The following is a 24,514-nucleotide window of genomic DNA, read 5'->3' as shown; positions in this document are numbered from 1 at the left end:
TTTTTAAATTACTATTTAATTAGTTTTTAATTTAATTACTATTTAAATTACTATTTCAACAACTCCAACTCCAACAAAATTTCCTTATCCTTTTAAGATTTTTAATTCTAAAATATTTATTTTGATTTCAGAAAAAAAGTATTTTAATGTTTCAGCTTTTACACTGATGTTATTGATAATCCAATCTAGTCTGTATTTGCAGGTCTTGAGCATTTATGTGTATAGACATTAGTCATTTATTCAGGACATTCTTGTCTATTCCCTGTTCCACATAAAATCTTCAACTGTAAAATGAGGAGGTACAACTGGGAGGTTCTAGTTCTATCAGATATCACCTTTTTCATTCTTAGATTTTTATCAGCCCATGTAATATTGCCTTAATTCTTTCTACCACCTGGTCCCCTTTGACAACCATTTAAAATTTCTAAATCTTCTTTCCTGTTTCTTTTACCTTAGCATTTCTTTCATTTATGCCTATTAACTAGAATCTAGTGGCAGAGGTGAAGGGAAATGAAGACTCTAGAAAGATTCATAGAGACCCTTATACATATATAATATATATATACTGTATATTATACACACACACACACACACACACACACACACACACACACGCACGCACGCACGCACTGTATCAGAACTTTGGGTATCTTGAATCTTTCTTTGGAAAATATTTCCTATCTAAGAAAATATATATGTTTATCATGTAGTTCTCAGTGTTTGCTGAATTCTCATACAATCAGATAAACATTCATGATTCATAGGGGCATTAATTTGATATTTCCCCTATTATGCAATGATGCATGTTTCAATTTAATTTCTCTTTTTTTGGAAAAGCAGAATCAGAATATGAGAGGAAATGGCAGAAAACAGTATCAAGACTCCCCTAACCAAAAGAAGAGAACAAATGTAGTTCACAGTCAGCAACCTAAGCAGCAGAACCACACATTGGTAAGAGGCAAAATGATAGTGATCTGGTTTAAACTACAGTGGTTAATCTAAGAACAAAGCTTTTAATGTTCTATCGACAAGGATATTTGAGCCATTCTGTCTGAAGTAAATATTTTCTTTGCATATATAAGAATTGAAAATATTTCACTAAAAAAATTAAACTTTTTATGGAACAAGAGGACAATTGAAATTGGCAAAACATTTTTTTGTTTTGGTTTGGTTTTGTAAGTCAATGGGGTTAAGTGACTTGCCCAAGGTCACACAGCTAAGCCTTATTAAGGATCTATGGTTGAATTAGAACTCAGGTCCTCCTGACTCCAGGGTCGGTGCTCTATCCACTATGCCACCTAGTTGTCCTGGCAAAACATTCTTGATGTTTTTAAGACTGAAAGTTACAATAGATCTTTTGTTACATGAATTTAGATACATTGCTAGTCATATAACATGTAATTACTACTTTGGTAAGAATCTTAGAGGGCTAGTTAACCTTTTAAAGGGGTTTTAGTTCTGCCTTATAAAAACATGAGCATTCTTCAAAGTGTCCCAGTATTTTATGGAGCAAGATTGGAGAAAAAACTGATCTACCTATTATCCTTTCTTCATTTCCCTGTTTCTCCTGCCAAATCTTTAGCTGAGATTTGTTGCCAAATACCTAACCAGAAGTTGTTAGACCAGGACAAAGATAGCCCTGACAAGCCAAGTCAAGTACATACTATTTGTGAGGCACTGTGCTAAACAGTAGATACAGAGAAAGGCAAAAAAACAGTTCCCTGCTTTCAAGATGCTCACAGTCATAAATCCGTGGTGTGTGATGTGTACAAAGTTAAAAAGTACTTGTGAAATCAGAGTGACCAGAAAGTCTTTAAGACAATTTAGTTTGATGTGAGATGGGGGTGTGTGTGTATTTTTATTGTTTATTTCTTTTTGTGATTCTCTGCCTTCTATTTATCCTGCTCAGACCAGGCAGGGCTACTTTATGGGGCTGACCTTGTGACTTGAAAATAGCTTTGGGATCCCAATAGAAATAGCCAATTAGAACCACATGGAATAAATTTTCTTTCTGAGACTGATTTAGTCAAAACTCCCTACATAAGCTTTTTTAAATGTTGTTGGGATTTTTTGGTGTGTATATAAACTTTGTGGGTCTATCTCTTCTATAATACCATTATATTAAAACCTGTTCCCCTGGGAGTTTCTTAAATTGTAGTAGCTGATATATATTCACAAGCTCTTTTTACAGTACAAATTATATTGTCTTTATGACCAAGAAAAGAGAATTAGGATCCTTGTTCTGTGTCCAGTTTTCCTGAATTAGGCACCTGTACAAATAGATATCCTTTGTTTCAATATTAATGTAATTTTAATTTGGGTCCTTTGTAATTGGTGGTATGTGATGAAGGAAAAACAAAATTATATAATCATTATGTTGAGAAGGAAGCCAGTGTAGTGGGAAGAGTACTTCTGGATGAATCCACAACTCAGAAAAATTGAATGACTTGGTTAGTTACTTGTGAGGCTTAAGTGAAAGTATTTTGTAACAATTAGGCATTATAAATGAAAGATTTTATGTCTATTTACATAGATATTGATATAGATAAATATATTTATCTCCCTACATAAGTGTTTACATGATGGCAGAAGAGACTTAGTGCAGTTTAAAATGATTTGCACTAAAAATTGTGTAGCTGCATGTGTATGTATATTACAAAATATGATTGTTATATTCATAACAATATTTTAAAATATATGTGCATATATGTGTTATCTGTCAATCTATCAGTCTGATATTTTATAACATTATGAATTTGCCAGTATAGGGAACTCCTACCAGATAAGGAAACTATTGATAATGTAACTTCCAGTCTTAAAGAATCGCCTGAGACATTTCAAGGCTTATTGGCTTTCCCATATCACATAGCCAGTGTGTACATTAGTAGTGGTATTTGAACCCAGAATTTCTAGACTTGAAACTGACTCTATTCTTTTGTGCTGTATGTCAAATAACAAGTCTTGAGAAATTTCATGTAAATACATTTTTAAATAAGCTTTAAAATTGCTAGGAAAACCTTTTGACTCTTGGTAAATTAAATTCTTTTGAAAAATGCAAATATTTTAAAATTTCATCTTTTTGTGTATTAGATTTCTTAAAGTGGGCATCATGGTGATGTTTTTACAAGCTCCTAGTTCTAACAGCAAGGAAAGTTCATTTTAAATGTCATATCATACTATTTATCTTTTATTAATACTAACTAATTCTATCTCTTGACAGTTTTAATAAAAAGTGGTTTGCATTTTATTGGAACATAATTGTTATGGAGAATTTAATTTGAAAATTTTTATCATTAGTAATGAATCTTTCCTACATAGTTACGTTAGAATTTTGCTTTTGCATAGTGTAAAGAGCTTATCCACTGATGGTTTTGTTTTTTCTTAATAGAAATATGAAAAAAAGCTTCATATAAGGAAATTACAAGATAATTTTGAAACAGGCAAGTATTTTTCTACCTTTTGACATTTTCATTCTTGAATGATAATTCAGGACATTTTCTAACTGACTTATTATAGAAAAGGGACTTCTCTTTATTGGGTTAGTCATATTGGAGAAATTGCTCAAAATCTGTGTACATATTCCATATATAATAATGGCCCTTTAATTTTGAGGTTGTAATAAGAAAAATGATGATATTAATGAAGAGGTGATTCTTGTGTAATCACTTTAGTACTGTTTCTTTATAGATCTCAGACTTCGAGTCCTTTCGTGCATATGTATTATTATATTGAATATAGACTGAAGGGTCATATATTATAGCTGAACCATTCATTCCTTAGAAATGTGATCCTTGTTTTAGATGATAAAATTTTAAGTAAAAAGAGTCCTTTTTAAGAATAAAATGTTTTGGCTTTTTTTTATCACCACTTGTAAAACTACAGATCCTTTAAATGTCTAGATAAGAATTGAAAATTAATGTAAACTAATGTAGAATGCTGTATTCATTTAATAGCTATTATTTGGAAAATGGAATGGCCTATTTTCCTGAATTTTGAAAAAAAAAGATTTTTTTTTTAATAGTAGGCACTCAGTTGCTTAGTATCTAGATTTTAAGGTTTCCACATAATAAGAAATGAGAAGCTATATAATAGTATTTCTTTTTCTTTAGCCTTTGCTATGATTTTGAGCAAGGTCAGCTACTGTAATAGAAGCAGTGTTATAACTGTATTTGAGAAATTTATGCCTAGATAATAAAGAACTGAGTTTAATGTATAATTAATTAAAATTGTAGACTTCCATTTTATAAACTAAGTTGTTTGGATTGGGCAAAAATGCTCATTTTAAAGTTGAATCTAAAAAAGTTTATTTCTACATTCTTTAGAAATCAAAAATCTTACAAACACATTAAAGTACAGTACAACCATGTGTATTCACATTATTTGATCATAATCTTGAGTTACAAAAATCTAAACTGTAGAGTGTGATAAATGGGTTCTGGTCATATGTATGATCTTTTATTCTTCAGCTCTGTTCCTGCCATAATTTGTTACCATGTTCTAGCCTTGCCTGCCCTGACCCTGCTCTTTTTTGACCTCTGCCCACTTGTCCCCTGGGGACTCTAGATAAATTAGAATATTGGATAGATGAATTTGTTCTGTACTACTTCTTTTTTTTTTAGGATTTTTGCAAGGCAAATGGGGTTAAGTGGCTTGCCCAAGGCTACACACAGCTAGGTAATTATTAAGTGTCTGAGACTGGATTTGAACCCAGGTACTCCTGACTCCAGAGCCGGTGCTTTATCCACTGCGCCACCTAGCCGCCCCTCTGTACTACCTCTTTAAAAATATTTATTTTTTACTTATTTTTAACATTTATTTTTCAAAATTTTGAATTTTAATTGTGTCCCTTCTGCCCATTGAGGACCAAAAGGTGTCCACCCATTGAGAAGACAAGAAGTATGATATTAATTGTACATATAACTGCAAAATATAGTTCCATATTAGCCGTGTTGTAGTTAAAAAAAAAGCAAAACGAATAAAGTGAAAAAAATGTATGCTTCAGTTTGTACTCAAAAGTTCATCAGCTCTCTGGAGGTGGATAGCATCCATCACTAGTCCTTTGGAGTTATCTTGGATCATTGTCTTGATTAGAGTATTTTCACAATTGATCATCATTACAATATTCTATTACTATGTTCTCTTGATTCTTCTCACTTTTCTATTTTAAAAAATTTATTTTTAATTTATGAAATAATAAAATAAGCATTTCCATTAAAATAGAATAATAAAAAAGATCATTGTATATGAAACAGCAAATTTATTATGTATACCTTGCTTTCCTTTTAAATAAATAATAAAACTACCCTGTAAATTTCTTGTCTTTTTTTTCCTCTCCCCATCTCTAACACAAATATGTATATAATATGTAAAATCATTCTATATATCCTTCTATTTTCAGTAGCATCTTCCCAAATGGTCTCTTGTAGTTAATTTGGGTATTTATATTTATCAAAATTATTCACTTAAAGTTATGACAGCAACACTCACTGTTTACAAAATTCTCTTGTTCTGCTCATTTTGCTCTTCAGTTTTTTTTCCTAATCATCTTTGGAAGTAGTCTTACTAGTAGAATTGTTGGGTCAAATGGTAGAGGACGTTTAATAAATCTTTAATGATTCATCAGTTTCATTTTCCAGATTGTTCTCCAAAATGATAGTTTTAACAATTATTGCCTTTATAGATTAAAATCTGGTACTGCTAAACCTTCTTTCTTAATATTTTGTTTTTCATTAATTCCTTTGATATTCTTAACATTTTGTTATTTGTTATTACTTTTTCTAATTTAATAGGATAATTTTTTGCTAATTTAATTGGGATGGCATTAAATATATAAATTACTTTTTAAATCATGTTTCTTGGCCTTAGTTCATATAAGTCTTCCCAAGTTTTTCTTATAGCATGGTAATATTTAGTAATGATCATATATCACAGCCTGGTTCAGCCATTCCTAAGTTCATAGGCAGTTCTTTGCCACCACAAAAAGTGTGACTGTATATAGATTCTCTTCCTTTCATTTGAACTCTGGTATACAGACTAGTGAGTGTTATTGCTAGATCAAAGGGTGTGTGCTCAGTTTGATAGCCTAGTACTTTACTAATTTTAATAGTATTTTTCTTCCTTTAGAATAAATTGATAGGCTAACCTCTCTACTTCTATCCTTAATTATCTCTTTTTTTCCTAGAGTCACATCCTAACTTTTTGTAGTATGTGATGTTGACTTTTACTTCTAGGTATTTTCCACTAGTCCATGAGATTTCATGGACCTCTTTGACATTCATTTCTTTGTGTTCTTCATGTCTGTTCTTTTAATGATTCATCTTCCTTCTCTAATACTTTTAGCATAGTTGCCATTTAAAGCTCTTTCTTTGATCCTTTTATCTACTCACTTCTGATCTCTATGCTGATAACTCCTAAACCTATCTCATTCTAATTTCCCTCATTTCCAACTACCCATTGCATTTCTCTACTTAAAAGTTTACCATTTCACACTTAACATATTTAAAACTGAGCTCTATCATCTAAGGTCTGCCCTTTTTCAAATTTCTCTTTTTATACTGATGACATATGTTTAGTCACTTGAAAAATCCTGTCATTTCTGCCTCCTCAAAATCTCTCACTTTCTCTTTTCCTCTGCTGAATTTTATCAGCCCAGTTCAGGTTCTCATTTTCTCTTTAACTATTGTATAATAGCCTGTAAACAGTGTCTATGTTTCCATATGTTTCTCTTCCCCAATTCAGTGTGCTGGACATCACTTTCTATTGCACTTCCTATTGCATATATCTGTCATTCTCAAAAATAGTAAAGGATTCCCTATCATCCATTAGATTATAAACTCCTTGACAGCAGGGAATATCCTTTGTCTTTGTATCCCCAGTGCTTCAGTGGCTGGCACTAGTAAGCACTTAATAAATGTTTATTGATTGGTGATATAAGATAAAATACAAATTCCAAATAACAGTATTTAAATCCCCAACAGTGTGTTTCCAAAGTCAGTCTTATTTCATGTAATTTCTTTTTGTGGGATCTCTGTTCCAGTGAAGTGTTATTATTTTTATTACTATTAGCTGTGTTCTGATCTTATAATTAGTGGAGTTATGTAGCCTGTCCTGAAATTCCCTTCCTTCAATGATGCCTCCTTTAATTTTCCCAGATTAAATGACCGCTTCAGATTTCATTAATACTTTGTTTAAATCTCTCCTTTGCTTTTTATGACATTCTTCTTTGTATCATTCTTATTTTTGTACATACTTTATTCCTTAATATTTACAGTATAGATCCTTTGAGGGTGAGATGATTTTCATTTTTGTAGCATCTCAGAATGCTTAATAAAATTTAGTAGACTAAATTGAAAAGTCTGGTAAAATACTACAATGTTTGCTAGCACCACTACCATCAATCACTACCATTATTTTAGCCACACAATTTTAGTATTGCCAATTTTTGTGCACTTTTTCATTCTAGTATTCATGCCTCTGTTAAGAGGCTTTCATTGTATGGACACAAAATAAGAATTGTGAAGAAGTAAACCCAGGAAGTATAGAGAGATTTAGAATTTAGAGATCTAACTTGAAGGCCAAGACTTTCTGAAAATGGGATCAAATGGAGGTAGCTAGGTGGCACAATGGATAGATAGAGCACTGGTCCTGGAGTCAGGAGGACCTGTGTTCAAATCTGTCCTCAGACACTTAATAAACACTTGGGTATATGACCTTGGACAAGTCACTTAACCCCATTGCCTTGCCCCCCCCCCCAAAAAAAAAGAATGGGATCAATTAACACTTTGGAAACTCACAAATTGCAGAAATATGTGGCACATTTCAGTGTGAGAAGATACTTTAATATTTTAATGTTTTAATAAATTGCCCAAAATCGTCTTTAGGATGCAGTACTTTTTTTTAATAGTTACTTTATTTTTTTCTTAAACAGATGCAGTATATGATTTTTCTTGTACCAGTGAAGACCAGCTGCTAGACCAGGTGGAAGGTCATTCTGTAGCATATAATGGACACTGCAAGTTCATGTTTTCATCAAGAGCTTTTTTGAGTTTCAAGTTTGACCACAATGCCATAATGAAGAACTTTGACCTTTGAGATAGGCCAAGAGTGTTTAGGAAGCCCCAGGATCAAAGAGCTCTATTGCCATTGAGTGCTTGTCTAATTAAGCCTTACCTTTCTCAGGTGACCAAAAAGATGCAGTGGTTCTTCTCTTACAAGTTAAAAAATAAGTTGCATTGAAAATGCAATATGGCTTTTATACATAAACTTACTTTTTCAGTGTTCAGCTCATTAGCCCAACATTGTGCTTTTGAGAGTATTCTTTCTATGTGACCAAGGGTTTGCATTGTTCTGGATTAAGAAATAACATTAATATTTTACTTAACATCTTAGAAAACTTTTGTTTTATGCTTAGGCAGATGGCAGGATTGAAAAGAAAATTACCCCTCTTCTTTTGGGGAGGAGCAATTGCAAGAAAGTAATAGTGACTCTGATTAGTAATTACTGATCTTTGATCATTATTGCTAAAGCCATATCAAAATCTCATAAAACTTTTATGCTTTCAAGTTTTTAAAGCTATTGAAAGACTTTAAAAGGGGTTTGTATTGAGACATTATTGGAGCCTGATACCCATGCTCCTAATGAATTCTTGGTTCCTTTTTCTCAAATCTTTATAATACCATTGTTTGCACTTCTTTGAGATTTTATCCTTATAAAATGTATGTTGCAAAGTTCAGATTAGCTTTCTCTTTCTGTAAAGACAAATAATATTTACAGAAGATTAATTGGATTTGGTAAGGGTAGCAGAGGTAAAGCAGATTTAACTTCTCTGTTGCATGTAGCTGAGCCTTGTAAGACTCGTGAAATGAGAGTTAAAAGCCTCGACAAAAGTCTCATCCTCATTTTAACTCCAACTTTTTATTCTAGCATGTACTTTAGTTTTTTCTTTGTTCTGAATTTTTTCTAAAAGATAATATGTATATGTACAGATCCAGTATTATCAAATTTTATGTAAGGATTACATCTCAGGATGGCTGTGATAGAAATTGCCATTCCATTTTCTAAAGATAGTAGTGTGACCTAGAATTAAAAAAATTAGGCATGCTACAATTCCTGTATAGTAGACTGAGAGAAGAGGGCATCTGTTTCACTTTGTCTGTATGTATGGTTAGGAAATTAAAAATATTTTGCAATTTCATCTCATTCTTTTAGGAATATCTTGCAGGATTATTGAATCACATATAAGTAGAAAATAAGCGTTTTTAGTGAAAATTTGGCTTTGAGGACAATCACTAGGGATGAAAGTGCTTTAATATTTTGTGTCTGACCTCAAGTATGGCATTTGCATAAGAGCGTTGAGGGAAGGGGATAGTTGAATGTATAAGTATACATGTTTTTTCATGTCCTTGTATAGTTTTTAAAAAATTTTTTGTGGTATTCACAGTTTCTACTGCCAAATCCTATAAGTACACTTCATCCTATATAGCTAGTCCATTTAAAAGGAACTCTTTTACCCTAGTAGAGCTTAAGATAGTAACTTTTTTAATCGTCATGCATTGACTTTTAAATGGGAAACATATTGAGGAAAGTTTTTGATTTCTTTGGTACTAGGCAGGTAGGTATTCATTAACATAAATGTGGCTAGTATTAAGTTATCTAGATGCCTACATCTTTTAATGTGACAAACTTGTGAACTTTCATTTTGACAGCTAGGTTTATTTTTTTCTTTTATTGTGTTAGATAAATGTTTTTGGAATTCTTTTTGACATTTTCTTAGAAATATTACTTCTTTGGATGTTCTTGAGCCATATTGTATAGTTGGCTATGTATGAGCAATAAGAGAATGAAATCTTCATTTGCCCATAAAGTGAATCGTTTTCATTTTTTCATTGTCATTCCTAAGCCGTTTTTGGTCAGTACTTCTGGTGCCAGGAAGGAAATTTTCATGATCACAATATTAATGCAAAACAGATCAGCAAATGCAAGAAATGGATCTACCTTGGAATTAACAAAACTCTTAAAGAGTTAAATATCTCTTTTTTCTAATACAGGTAGTTTTAACTCCAATTATTTTTGTGCTACTTTATTTTAATGTACTATAATAAGGGTAACATAATTAGGGGTGGGATTATGTTCATTTTAGGTCTTGTAGTTTTTCACTAGACAATGTTAAACATGCATAAATTAAAACTGAGTTGAAGCTTAGCTGAAGTAAAATAATTATGGGGAATGTGTCTGAGATGGGTGTACACCAGGTGGCACTTTCTGTCCTTCCTTGTACTTTAAGTTTACCAATTTGTCAATGATGAAAATATCCTGGGAAAGGCCAAACTTAGCCAGAAACTGGTTCCTACCTTGATTTGGAGGAAAATCCAGTAAGTGACAAATGTGTACTAAAGTTAACAATCATTTCATTATTTATAGTTTGTTGATTTCAGGAAGTTAGTCGGAAAATGCTCAGTTATTGGCTTCATAAATGCTTCTATGAGAGGACATCTCTTAATTAACTTTTTGAATAGTTGAATTTAACCTGCCTTATGTGTTCTGAGGTGTAGTACACTAAGAATATTTTACATTCTTAAAAATTGTTTTGTAGGTACTAATAATGTGTAACTTTTATGATTTGGAAATATTAGGTGAAGCATTTTCTATTTAACCAGCTTATTCCAAAAGGCAGAAGTACCATTTATAACTTTTCTATAAGCCTATGTGAAGACAGCAGATGAGTGATTTCTCAAATGATAGCACACTTCTGTGAGAGATGGGGCATTTAAACAGGTGTGAGGGCCTAATAGAACTAACTGAAAAGGTGGGGCCCTTGAGAGAGAAGTTATCTGAAAACTAAGGGAATTGATTTTTTTAAAATTATTTTTAAATAGTTATACTTCATTCTGTATTAACAAATGAATTATGATGAAATCAAGGCTTTTATTTTTCTGGTCAATAACAATAGATAAATATCAGATTGAGGTGTTGAAAATCTATAGCAGAAATCATTATTTTGACAGTGTTGGTAAAGTGTTTCTTAAAAAGATTTCAGAAATTTCTAAGTTTGAAATATTGGTACCTGAAATCATAAAGGCTAATTTAGAATGTTATCATTTGAAGTTTCTTGAAGAGTTCTAGGCTTCAGTGCAGTATATGTTAAAAACATCTTGTCTTCTCCTTTTCCCCCTTGTCTTTCAACAAAACAAGCCCAATCTCAGACTTGCTAGCTTCACTACTATTGTTAAGTACTGCTTACTTACCTCAGATTGCTTTTACATTATGATTATACAATGTGAATTTAAATTTGCAAAGGTATGGTTAGCAGCTATCATGGGTTTAAACCTGTAAGATGGGAAGGTCACACTTGATAGACTAGATTTTGTAGAAGAAATAGGTTGATACTGAGCATTAAGAAAGAAATTTCAGGGGTTATTTTTTTTTCCTTGTAACTGTTACAGTTTTTACTTGGTGGGTATCTTAATGGTGGGAAGAATTAGTGCCAGAAAGACTATATTAAAGCTAAATAATAGTTTATTTCCCCTTTAAATACTAGTTCAGTGAATGTAATGGTAAAACATGACAAATGCCATGATGAAAACTTTCTCCAGCTTTGAACAAAATCAGTTACTATTAACTATGGTTGTCATGTAATTTAGTCTCCAAATGCTTCTAATGGATTCATTTTTTTCCTTTTAAAGTCCATCACAATGTTTGGAACTTAGATTTTTTTTTTCTGTGCTGATACTGGACTATATGAGTCAAACTTAAATACTAGAATTAAAAATTAAGATGAGCTTTTGATGATTGTGTTATCTTTCATAAAGGAAAATAATGATGGGGAGTTATGTGCTTTGAGTTATTTTTATAATGTTAGTAATGGATTTGTACTGAACTGTCTATCCATTCTGTCATTCATTTTCCCTTTCAACATATGGCATTTGTGAAATACAAGCCTGTTGGATTCCTATTTGTGATAATTGACTTTATATTAGATCATACTTTTTGTGCTAATGACTTTTAAGACGTGCTCTCCTTTGTATGTAACATACCATATTCATCATCTGTTGGATATATACACTGAGAGTTGTTTTTCTGGTGGTAGTAATTCCTTTGTACTAATTTAATTCCAAACACTCGGTTCCCACCAATTTTATGATTTTTTAAAAAATGATAAAAAGGGTTAGAAGTGTGGTTAATGGGCACTGAGGGCAAAGCTAATTGGCCCATATGTTGGAATTGAACTTCTGGCTTCACTCAAGTTAGTTGACATTTTATAACCTATATAAACATGAGTAAAGAAATACTAGCTTAAGTTTGACACCTAAAATTCAACACTTTAGCATATAAGGCCCTTCATCTTCACATTTTAAGAAAAATCTCTAGAATAAGAAGATGACTGACTAGGCACTAAAGGGTACACTGCTCTCTTGTATCTCTAATTTCTATAGCATTGTGGAAAAAAATGATGTATGGAGGTCAGTGATGATAAGGGAGCTGCATTTTAACAGATGATAGCACTTTAGGTTATTTTATTCAGTGGCAGAAGTAAACATTGTGTGTGTGTGTGTGTGTGTGTGTGTGTGTGTGTGTGTGTGTGTGGTTTTGGGGTTTTTTTAAATGTGGGTAGAGGTAAAAAGCTCAGAAGAAAAAGATTCTTAGGTTATTTTGATAAACCACCTGTTGATTGGGAATTTCTCAGTCATTTATTTATAGGCCTGCTGTACCACCTCCACCTTTAAGTGAAATAAATATAGTATTGATTATCCCCTTAAAAAAATACACACAAATTTTCAGCCATAAGAATTAATAAATCCTTTTAAATTTAGTATGTTTTGATTTGAAAAGTCTCTGGAAGTTTTAGTATGAGTGAACATTAAGAATATTTTATCATCTTCCTCCTCCCTGTCCCCCCATCAAACAAAATACAATTCAAACTTGAGTGATATGTTATAACTATGATGATAGGTATAAAATTTTGTGTTGTTTTATCTTCCCCATAGCATTTTCCTTAATTTAGCCCTCTTTTTCATGTGTTTATATACCTGCAAGGAATTAACCACTCCACCTTGCAATAAATGTACTCATGTACATACCTTTGCAAGGAGGAAAGAATTTTTGGCCTCTAATAGCAGGTAGTTTGGTGGAGAAATCTCCCTGCACTATTGCAAAGCATAGGGATGTCAGATTTATTTGTAGATGGAGCACTGGAAAGGTAGTGGGGAGGGGAATATCTGTAGATTTTGGAGTGAGCAGCCTCTTCTTTCCCAAAGCTCAGATCCTTGGCTATATTTTGTGAATCCAGCACTGGAAAATGTAACAATTTCTTTCCTTCAGAAAATCCAGGTAACATTTCCCATAAATTCTGATATAGAATTTGGTATTTTATTAATTTTTTTTGTATTATACATATTGGACTCTAAAGGCACTGCTATTCATTATAGTTGGAGAAAGCAATTGTCAAACTTGCTGAATGATTGATCATTCTCTTCTGTTACCTTTTTTGTTGTTGATTACATTAAATTCAATACCAGAGAGCAATATCAAGGTTCTTACTTGAAAATGAAGTTTAGAAAATTGACTAATTTGGTCTTTTTTTACAGCATTTGAGTAGCAGATGGAAAGGTTCATGTACTGTCCAATTTCACTGATGTAAAAAGCACAAAGAATGCATGCTTATGTATTCCACTACAGGCTGTGGATTTACTGAGCCATACTGAATACAATATAGTATTGGCCTCTCTAGTATTTTTTATGGTTATCTATACCTTAAAACAAATCTCACGTTTCAGAGAATGGTTTTGCATTTAATGTTTTGTTGACATTTAGATTAAAAACCTGGGAAGAAAATAAATAAGGAGACCTGTGTGCTAGCTCTCCAAAGCTGTGAAGGCCTTAAAAAAAAAATAATGCCATATTTGTTTGGCCCAAAGAACAATAGCCAATAATGGAAGGAAAATGTGCAAAAAAAAAAAAAAATTAACACAGATGTTTGATTATTTTGTAAAGGATACAGTTTTTAAAAAGTGTAGGCTCAGTCTGGATCCCTCAAATAAAAGAGTACCACTATTCAAGCATTTGTGAAATGCAAATAGAATTTTTACTTCCTCACTAAATGTAATGAAGATAAGCTGGTCTTAAAACCAAAATTTACTTAAATGGAACCCTAATTAATTTTTTTCTCTTATCCTTCTTTTAGACATAAAGAAATCTTTTTTGAGAAGGGCAAATGAAGTCATTTTCTGTTCGGTGGAAGTATGTTTCACCTCTAAAAAACACAGTAAGATTTCATTAAGGTTTGGTTTAGAGGGAGAAAGTAAAGAAGCTGGAGTGCTGTGGCAATGTGATAACCTATCCATAGAAAAACATTTTTTCTTTATTTCCCAATAGATTAGTCTACATTTTTTGAAAAAAGGACTTCTGTAGTTACAGAAAACTTTTAAGTGTTGAAGTTGAACTATGTTCAATGAAAAAAAATCATTTAGAAACCTATTAAATGTCAACAGAAAGAAAATATATGTAGGGATTAAATAGTTAAGAAATGCAGTTCTTACTAGTAAGCACATAGGTTAAGTAAACCAAATCTTTTGAAGGAAGAGTAAATAAGGCAAGTTTATAAACTTTATTCTTTTCCAGTGACAATTTGGCTTACAATAAATGATTTTGCATTTAATAAAATTCAGTTGCTCTATGGGAAGGGCATCGCCATTGCTTAAATGTGCCTCTGAAAGGTTTGTAAGGAATTTTGTAAATGAAACAAGACTATTTAACCATATTTCTACAATATGAAACTTACTAGAGCCCTAAAACCCACTTTATATATATCATTCATTTCAACAAAATTAACAAAAGCATGTTTTAAATTAGTGTATCCTGATTGTTTTCTTATGTATATAGCACCAATTCAGAATTAAAACATTTTCATATTTTGTTTAATGCTTAGTCATGATTTTTTTTAAATTTTAAAACAATTTTTTGCTGCTGAGTATTACTTTTCTGTGTAATTATTACCATATTAACTTGAAAAGAACAGATTACAGTTTGGAATACTATTGGAATAAAGTTTTTAGCACTGGCAGTTTGATATCGTGGTGGTTGAGAAACTTCTTAACTTGTTTCATATGCAAGAGCAATTATGTGCTAGATAAAAAGGCAATTTAGCAATTTAGATTTTCACTGTCCATCATTTAATGGAAAGCCACTCACTAATGTTTTAATATCTTATTTATTTTTAGATACTTTTCTTCTAAAACTTTGAGTTCTAACCCTTTCATCTTCCTTCCTACCCACTGAGAAGGCAAGCAATATATCAACTATATGTGCACTATTTCTAACAGAACTCTTGATACAGATTTTTTTTAAGTGAAATTAGAGTCTGTGTAATATGGGGAGAATCTTGATGATGTGTTTTAGTATTTGCCAGTTCTGTAATTATATCATATGTAACCAATAATCCAAAAGTGGGATGTAGAGCAAATAACTCACTGGAGATATTTGAGCAGAAGCAGAATGACCATCATATAGTAAGCTGCTGAGCTCCTGTCTAACTGAAATTCTACAATATTGCTAAGAATTGCAATTGTTAAGTAATAATTTTAGTGAAAAGACTTTTTAAAAATAATTGTTTAAGGCAATGGGGTTAAGTGACTTGCCCAAGGTCACACAGCTAGGTGTATCTGAGGCTGAATTTGAACTCAGGTCCTCTTTACTCCAGGGCTGATGCTCTATCACTTTGCTACCTAGCTTCCCAAATCGAAACATTGTACTCAAAGGTCATTTTGTACCATGTTCCTTTTCACAGTTTGGAGCTGGGAAAGAAGAACTTAATATCCATGCAAACTCAGTCTCTCCTAGGCAGCCAGCAAAAATTCTGTTCCTTTCTAATTTTTGAGGCAACACACATCCTTGTCAATAGCAGAATTGCAATAGTGCTATGGCTATTGTGTTGCCAGAGCTGGTCAATATAAAAGTACTGAGAAAAAAAAAATTCCATGGAGGATCTTATTTCTCTTATTCATGAACTGTGAGTTGACCATGGACCAACTCAGAATTTTGTGAGGGGTGTAAATTAACATAACTCTTTAAACACTGGAAAATCTAAATTTAACTTTTTAAAGATCGGATTTATTATAAAAAATAGCTTGATTTACAAATTGGAAAGGCTAATGAATAAACTTTTAGAAATTGAGGATTTGATTCTCATAATTCTGCATTGAAACTATAGTATCTTCTCTAAAAGTTCTCATTACAAGAAGCTCTACAGTAGTGTTCACATCTGCTCTGTGGGACAGTGGATGTTGTATAGTTAAGTCTTCCTTTCCTAGGTAAGTTCCAGGTGTAGGAGACTACTGACCTCCCTGGCAAAGAAAATTAAGTTTTATAGCCATTGGTTTCCTTACTTAGGTCAAATTATTTAAATCAGATAAGAATAACATTTTGCATGGCAGGAATTAAATGCACTTTATATACTACAAAATATTGTTCCTGTGGGTTTAACCATTTGACATATGCTATATTGTTGTCTTCTAGTTAGAGCATTCCTTTAGATTTAAGATAAGTACTGGTATTTGACATTAGTGTGTAAAACATGTCACATTAATTAAATTGTCCTTAACTTTTGATTTTAGTTTCCTTGGATCTATTCTTTACCTAAATTATTTCAGACCAGTTGAATATTTAACAAATTATGTCATGGTATTAGAAACATTTATTCAGAATATAAGAACATTTGTAAAATATTATAAACATCTCTGTATAAATAAATGCAGATATTTTTTACAGTTCTATATTAATAGAATAACTACTATTACAGTAGCTAAAATTGAAGGTAATTGGAAACACTTAAAACATACAAGTGAAAAATCAAAAATTACAAGGTATAAAAAAGCAACAACCTTTAAAAGAAATTCTGAATATAATTAATTGACCAATACTGACAAATTCAAAGTCACATGTCCTTTAATGACATAGACAATACATTCAAGCCAATGTAAATTTTCTAACAATTTTTATTTGAGTAATATAAAAGCACATTTAAAAAAACATAAAACTATGCTTTTATGCAAAGTAAATAAGATACAAACAATTTTAGGATTTTATTAGGAATAGATAAATGAATTAGGATCACCGACTGTATTAGGTTTTGCTTTGTAAGTCATTCAGTAAAAATTAACGAACTTTATTTATTCCTGCCAAACAGCATTTGCTGCCACTGTAGTAACCCTAGATTGGTTGATGTATACACTCTGTTAATTTTCTGAGGAGTTGTGATCTGTAGCTTGTTCTGTTCTGCTGAGCTGATATTAAGGTGATACATGGTAACAAAGACTGTTGTTAATATTTGTCAAATGCCTATAGTAAGTTGTATTCATTGCTAAGAGAATGGCCCATCTCAACCAATGGTCAAGTTTCATTACTTTCTGATTATAGAACACTTCACTTACTCAGCATATCTGCATATGGGAGCATTTATTTTAAATGCATATAAATGTCCCTAGATCCTATAATAATAGAAGGATCAACAAACAACACAAGGAAATCTAACTGGGAAATTTATCTAGAAATTTTCAGTTAAATGTAAGAGATAAGTATTTGTGGAATTAGAATAATATTCCTCTTAAACATTTAATTATAGAACAAAGTTGCTTAATAACATTTTACACTTTGAGTTGATCTGTTTGCACAGAGGTATATTTTAATAAAAGAAATGCTTTTAAAAATAAGTCAACTGGGATAGGATCCAAATAAACTTTTGTAAAGATATTTTTTGCAATAAACATTTTGTTTCATAGCAAAAGAAGCCCCAAACAATGCTTGACTCCTGTACTTACTACACAATATTTGCAAATCTCAGTTTAAAGCATCAATTAATTCCTTTCTTACTTGATGTTTATAAATGAATATTTTCTTTTTCAGCATAGCTATCTGCAAAATTCTCAGCTACCAGAGAAAATCATAAAAATATTATTTATGTGGCCCTTTGGAGTTAAACATTTCCCATCCCTTAAAAAAAGAATCAATTCATTAGTTAAATAACTCAGTTTAAGAAAAAAATAACCCAATTACTGTGGAATTGTAAGATAATTTTTTTTTTGTCCTTCAGGGAAATACTGTTTGAAATGTATAACAACTTTTAGGTAATAGAACTACACTGTAGTATGCTTTTCAAAGAATATATGGGACATTTCTTATTTAGGAAAAGCAATTAATCTGGTTGCAACCAGGAAAATCAGGATAGTTTTGAACTGTTTCAAGTTTGCTTGTTTTTTCAAAATATTTTCCATATTTTCCTAATAGCTTTGGAGAAAGGGCCTCATCAGAGAATCTTGCTCATTAAAACCTCTATGAAGTTAACAGTCAAACATTCCATAGCAGATCAGATGAGTTAGTTAACTCACATTATTGTTTACTACCAAACAGGCAGTAAACAGCTAGAGCCTGGTACCTAAAGATTTAGGCTTATGAATACTGTTAAGAGATTTGCAAAGGCATGCCTTTTTATGTATATATTTTTGTTTCAGGAAAAGCTCTTTCATTGGAGAGCTAAATATACACCACTTTAAGGGGAAAACCAAGTATTAAAGGCTATTAAAATCTACTGTATTTAAATTCTTAACAATATATCCAAACTAACCCAAAGACACAGAACCAAAGATTATTGTGTTAAGCTATTCTTGTTAGCTTCCCCCACACCAAAACAAGACATAAAATTAGGCACTGTTACTATTTCCAGTCTATAAAATGCTGGTCAAGGGAGAAAATAATTAAGGCTTAAGGATTATTAACTTCAGGGTCAAGAAGAAACATTTCTTGGTATATTTTTGACCTTTTGAGCCCCTAGACAGTTAAGACTGGGACTGATTTGCAATGACAGAGTGAAATCTCTGGGTTTGCCTCCTACTCTACTGTCCCCCACTACCTTTTCTCTCCATCAACCTCTTTACCCATCACTAGAAAAGAATTTTTAAAAGTACCTGATTATTTTCTATCCCATGTATTCATTTGATTAAGAAAAGGCCTAACAAAATAAGAATTATGCTTCCTACCTCACATCCTGGTTTAAAATAGTAAAAGAGGGGACAAGGGGCAGCTTATTTTAAATATAAAAGAAATGAAATCTGGGAGAAAAAAAGATGTACTTTGTTTTTGGAGGACCGGGAGAGGAACTAAAGTTTTTATCCACCTTGATAACAGACTCATGCTTATCTGACAAACATCAGAGTGGAACTTGAAAAAACAGCTAAAGGTCTCCTGATCAACTTAATGATCAAAGAATCCTAAAACTGGAAGGTAGCACAGACTTTTATCTCTGCTCTGCTGTTTCTACTCTACCCAAACCAGAGATCATGAGTTAAAACCTAATGTGTGACGCTTAATTACAAAAAAAATTTTTAAGTGGACCTAGTTTAATATACAAAAACTGTATTGCCAATTCCATAAATATTTATCAGTGTTTGAGTAAATTAACTAGGAAAGAGGCAATATAACCATATAATGTTTGTATGTGTGTATGTATTAAATAAACTGTTGCAGTTCTAGCTTTGGCTGGGGATTACTCTTTTTAAGTATCTGAAGAGGGAAAGAAAAAAGATTCTTTTTGTGCTCTAATTCCTTACACAATTGTGAAAGCAACACTATTCCATTTTTCCCTGAAAATTTCTCAACTAATATGTAGTAAAATGTTATTCCTTTTTTCAATTAATATTATTTTTTTCCAATTGCATGTAAAGATTATTTTCAATATTTGTTTTTGTAAGATTTTCAGTTCCAAATTTTTCTTAATCCTTTCTATATCCCTCCTCAAGATAGTGAGTAGTCTGATATAGGTTAGACATGTACAATCATGTTAAGCATTATTTTCACATTAGTCATGTTATCAAAGAATAATATAAAAGGGAAAGCCACAAGAAAAAAAGTAAAATTATGCTTTGCATTCAGACTTCATATTTCTTTTTCTGGATGTGGATAGCATTGTCCATCATGAGTCTTTTGGAATTGCCTTGGATCATTGTTTTGCTGATTAGAATGAAGTCTGTTATGGTCATTGTACAATGTTTTGTTTCTGTATATCTTAACAGGTTTTTCTGAAATCTGCCTACTCACAATTTCTTATAGTGCATTAGTATTCCATTACATTCATATAACACAACTTATTCAGTCATTCCCAAATTCATGGGCATCCCCTTATTTTCCAATTCTTTGCCACCTCAAAAAAGAGCTGCTATAAATATTTTTGTACATTTGAGTTCTTTTCTAATTTTTTTTGGTATCTGGATTATAGAACTAGTAGTGGTATTGTTGCATCAAAGTGTATGCAGTTTTATAGCTGCTTTCAGCTATAAGTGATGCTTTAGTGTCCTTGTTTTCCCTTATCGCCTTCAATATTTATCATTTTCCTTTTCTGTCATATTAGCCAATCTGATAGGTATGAGGTGGCACCTGAGAATTGTTTTAATTTGCATTTCTCTAATAATACTGATTTAAAGCATTTTTTATATTACTAGATGTTAATTTCTATCTGAAAGTTGCCTATTTATATCCTGTCACCATTTATCAATTGTAGAATGACTTGTATTCTTAAAAATTTGATTCAGTTCTCTATATGCTTATTAGAAACACTGGCTATAAAAATTCTTTCCTACTTTTCTGCTTTCCTTCTAATCCTGATTGCCTTGCTTTTACATTTATGCAAAAACTTTTCCATTTAATGTAATCAAAATGATCCATTTTGCATTTCATAATATTCTCTATCTCTTGTTTGGTCATAAATTCTTCTCTCCATAGAGCTGACATGTAAACAAAGCCCTTGCTTTCTTATGGTTACCTTTAACTCTAAATCATGTACCCATTTAGATCTTATCTTGAATTACTTCTGAGATGTTGGTCTATGCCTAGTTTCTCCCATGATATTTTCCATTTTTCCCCAGCAGGTTTTTTTTTCCAAATAGTGAATTTTTATCCCAGAAGCTGGAGTCTTAGGTTTATCAAACACTAGATTAACATAATAGATTATCATGATCATTTACTACTTCTGTGCCTTGTGTACCAATTCTATTCCACTGATCCAAAGTAAAATAAGTCTTTAGTGTATATTTCCAAAGAGGCTGTTAAGTAGCAAAAGCTGGGCCTGACTTAAGTCAGGGAGAAGCTAAGTTCAAATTTAGCCTCAGACATTTTCTAGCCATTTGATCATTTACTTTCAATTTGCTTCTGTTTCCATCTGCAGATCTGAGGATATATAGATATAGATATAGGTAGATATCTGTATACATATCTGTAGATATATATATATATAATATATATCTATATATATTAGTAAAATATATTAGCTTTGAAAACCTTAAAGCGCTCTTTGAATGCTACCTATTAATAATTAAAGGGAATAGGAAGAATTGTTAATGCTGACTTGCCTTACCTATAGAGTTTGTCAACTAGTAGTTTTTTGAGATAAATAAACAGCTGAGTGAGGTCAACAAGTATGGTACTTTGTAATGGAGTAGAAAAAAAGACATTTAAATTTAAGCTCAGATTTTGCTACTTGCCTTAGGCAAGCCATGTTACTTGGATTTTCCCACAAAAATAAGACCCTTGGAATAGATGATTTCTGAGTCTGATTTTTCCAATCCTGATTATTTTTGTAGAGAAATCACTGCTTTTGATCTAAGCTCGTGGGCACAGTTTTCCTTTAATAAAGCAAAAATATATTTCTTTTTTATTTACATTTACTATTATCTGGACGCTCCCTTAGGGCATAGGCTGTGTTGTTTCATTTTATTTGTTACCCCTGGCATTTAGGCAGCATTGCATGTAAAGGTAATAAATATTTATTCAATTGAATTCTTCCTCTATAGCTAGGAACCTTAATGTTCTTTTTCATTCAGTCTAAGTCGAGTAGTTTTTCACAACTACAGTCTATATCAATTTTTGCCTCTGTTTCCTAGTCATTCACTATTTGCATAAACTTCAGTTTATAACAAGCTATGAAAGTACAGAAAATTTTATATAGTCTTGGATAGAATGTGTTGTCATTACAGGATTAACTGTAGAGATTGGGCTTTTAACAATCACTGTATCACAGACACAAATTAGATTTGAAAATGTCCGAGGAGAGGTAATCAGAAGAATTGAGATTAAGATCATAGAAGGTTAGAAAGTCAAAACATTAAACTTCTACCGTATGTAAGATGGGAATAGAAAACTCTCAGTAGGAAAAACCAAAACAAAATAATTCTAGATTTAATTCCTAAGAAGTATATAGTCCTTTTAGGCCCATAAAATCTTCATCTGACCCTTTCCTACATACCTATACTGTATGCCATTCTTCACTTCCTCTGAGCTATGCTCCAACAAGGATAATGGGAATATATGGAGAAAAGTACCTATGATTTGGGGATTCCACATGTTATAATAAAAACTGCCTCTTTTAGCACAACTTTGCCAAAATGTATTTAGTCCAACATATACCCAGAGCTATGTATGTATGTATGTATGTATATATGTATGTATATATTTAATATCTTGGATTAATATATCACATCCTTGGAAAAGTGCAGAGATACCTTTTTTGAGGAATTCACAAAATAAACCAAGTACATTTTTTTTTTTTTTAATGATGAAGGGGATGGGTGAGGGAAACGCAAATTTGAGATTTGTAAAAAGAGGTTTCACACAGGATTCCCTTGTCAACCCCAGGACTAGGGGGAGAGATTTTCAGTTTCTGTTTTTTTCCATATTATAATGCTCTACTAAAGGACCTGGGCTTATCCTTGTGAAGGACACATTCCCATTGACAGATATACTGACAACTATGTTTCAACTTCAGAGATAGGAAAGGTCACTTAAGTAGGATCCTCTGTAGTTGTAAATAAACTGCAAAGGTATTTGCCAGAGAACTGTGGCCTTCAACCCAATAAGCATCTGAGAACATAACATATACTTGCCACTTATCTTTGTTAGGATTTTTCTGCATGTTAGGGGAAAACTAAGCAGGGGAGGGGTGTTGTCCACTGCCAGGGCAAAAAATTATAGAAACTCAAGACTCATAACTCAGTTTATATGGTATCTTTAAGAATGCTTAGAAGGTTGGGGAGGCAGGGGGTAATGGGGGAAATAGAGGGAAAACGCTGAAATCTGTTGGGGTCAGTTACCTGTGAGGAGGTAGCCAGAGCAACCTGAACATAAGGAATGTATATTTATCTTTAGACCACTGTGTTGTGAGGTACGTTCCCTTTAAGCACAGGACATGTGACCAACCACCACTGTCTGATGAAGCCATCCAAGAGGACCTTGAGTGGAGATTGACTTGACAGATACTGCCCATTATCTGCCAGTCTTCTTTGGTAGATCCTGGCAGATATTCTTTAACTCTCCTGGCCCTTCTCTCCAGATTATCTGTTATGGGCATTTTTTTGGTGCCTGAAATCCTTTCAAAGTGAGGTTTCATTGGTGTGGGGCCTTGAGTTTTCCTCCTCCAGCAGAGTTATTCTCTGCTTGAGCATCCTCACTTGGGTTTCATGTCTCTCCACCATGGCCATCATCTGAGATTCCAGCTTTTTCAGTTTATTTTGGTGCTTCTTCTTTGCTTTCTCATATGCAGCCACCAGGTTACTGTGGAGGAATAGAAGTTGGTAGGAAGATAACTTAGTTCAAGTGGCATTGGGCAAGATAAGTTAAAATCCTAGGGCAAAAGACCTGAAAGAAAACAGGCTGAGGGACTAGTGAGGATAGGGATTGGACCTGTGATTTCATTGCTATAGCAAACTCCCATTACCGAAGCAAAGAACTCTTAAGAGAGCTGTTTAGAGCATTATAGGTGATGTGTTTCAGAGGCAGGATTTGAATCCTGCTGTCCATCTGTAGGGATGGACAGCAGATAAAGAGAATCTAACTGAATAATTACCCTAAAAAACCCATATGATTAAAATGATTAAAAATGAGCAATTAAAGCTATATGCAAAAATGAGTGTCTATATTATCTATCCACAGAGATAACTGTCTGTCTCTTGATACTCCTTATGAGCAACACATGTTTGATCTTCCCTTAACTGGAAACATTCAGAAATATGAAATGTGTATTTTTATAAATAAAATCCTATTCTCTATCATTCCATCATTTTAGCTCTGGCAGTACTCAAAATGAAACTAAAAATCTGAAGTAACAGAAGACCAAAAACAGTTATGGAAAGCTGTACAGATGGCAAAGTTAGAAATTGTGGGGGATTTATAGTAGGTGGCTCAGCAAGAGAAAAATCAAAAAACAACAGTTCATTTAACATTAAAACAAACTTGCTCCTGGTTTGAGAAGAGATAGGCTCTAATATGGATCTGGTAACAGACAGGACATTAGAGCTCATTAAGTTACTTTAGAGATGAGAAAATAAGCCATAGAAGTGAAGTGATTTGCCAAAAGTCACAGGATGGTAGATAGCAGAGCTGGAATTGAAACTTAGTCCCTCTAATTCCCATGTTTGGTTTTCTTTATACCATACCCTGCCTCCTAGGATTTTTACCCAAGTTTTCCTTTTTAGATTTTTAA

General features: G+C 32.4%; 2 protein-coding genes across 7 annotated transcripts in view; one reads left to right on the top strand and one right to left on the bottom strand.

Annotated features, from left to right (window-relative positions):
* The window catches only part of DCP2 (decapping mRNA 2), an 87,189-nt gene extending 75,407 nt beyond the window's left edge, over positions 1 to 11,782 (top strand). The window contains exons 9-11 of one of the 3 annotated variants that reach the window (XM_074202761.1): positions 838 to 951; positions 3,389 to 3,440; positions 7,928 to 11,782. In XM_074202761.1, the coding sequence (XP_074058862.1) occupies positions 838 to 951; positions 3,389 to 3,440; positions 7,928 to 8,091 (330 nt within the window). In that variant the 3' untranslated portion in view covers positions 8,092 to 11,782. The remainder of the gene's footprint in view (positions 1 to 837; positions 952 to 3,388; positions 3,441 to 7,927) is intronic. The other 2 variants (XM_074202762.1, XM_074202763.1) reach the window with 2 other exon arrangements.
* Positions 11,783 to 14,577: 2,795 nt separating this feature from the next.
* The window catches only part of MCC (MCC regulator of WNT signaling pathway), a 219,108-nt gene continuing 209,171 nt past the window's right edge, over positions 14,578 to 24,514 (bottom strand). For 3 of the 4 annotated variants that reach the window (XM_074202759.1, XM_074202757.1, XM_074202758.1), the window contains one exon: positions 14,593 to 23,586. In XM_074202759.1, coding sequence (XP_074058860.1) covers positions 23,406 to 23,586 — 181 coding nt within the window. In that variant the 3' untranslated portion in view covers positions 14,593 to 23,405. Of the gene's footprint in view, positions 23,587 to 24,514 lie in introns of all 4 variants that reach the window. The other variant, XM_074202760.1, reaches the window with a different exon arrangement.

This window comes from Macrotis lagotis, chromosome X (genome assembly GCF_037893015.1).
Source record: "Macrotis lagotis isolate mMagLag1 chromosome X, bilby.v1.9.chrom.fasta, whole genome shotgun sequence".
NCBI lineage: Eukaryota > Metazoa > Chordata > Mammalia > Peramelemorphia > Peramelidae > Macrotis > Macrotis lagotis.
Note: the sequence above shows the minus strand (reverse complement) of the source record. Positions and strands in the feature narration are given on the sequence as shown.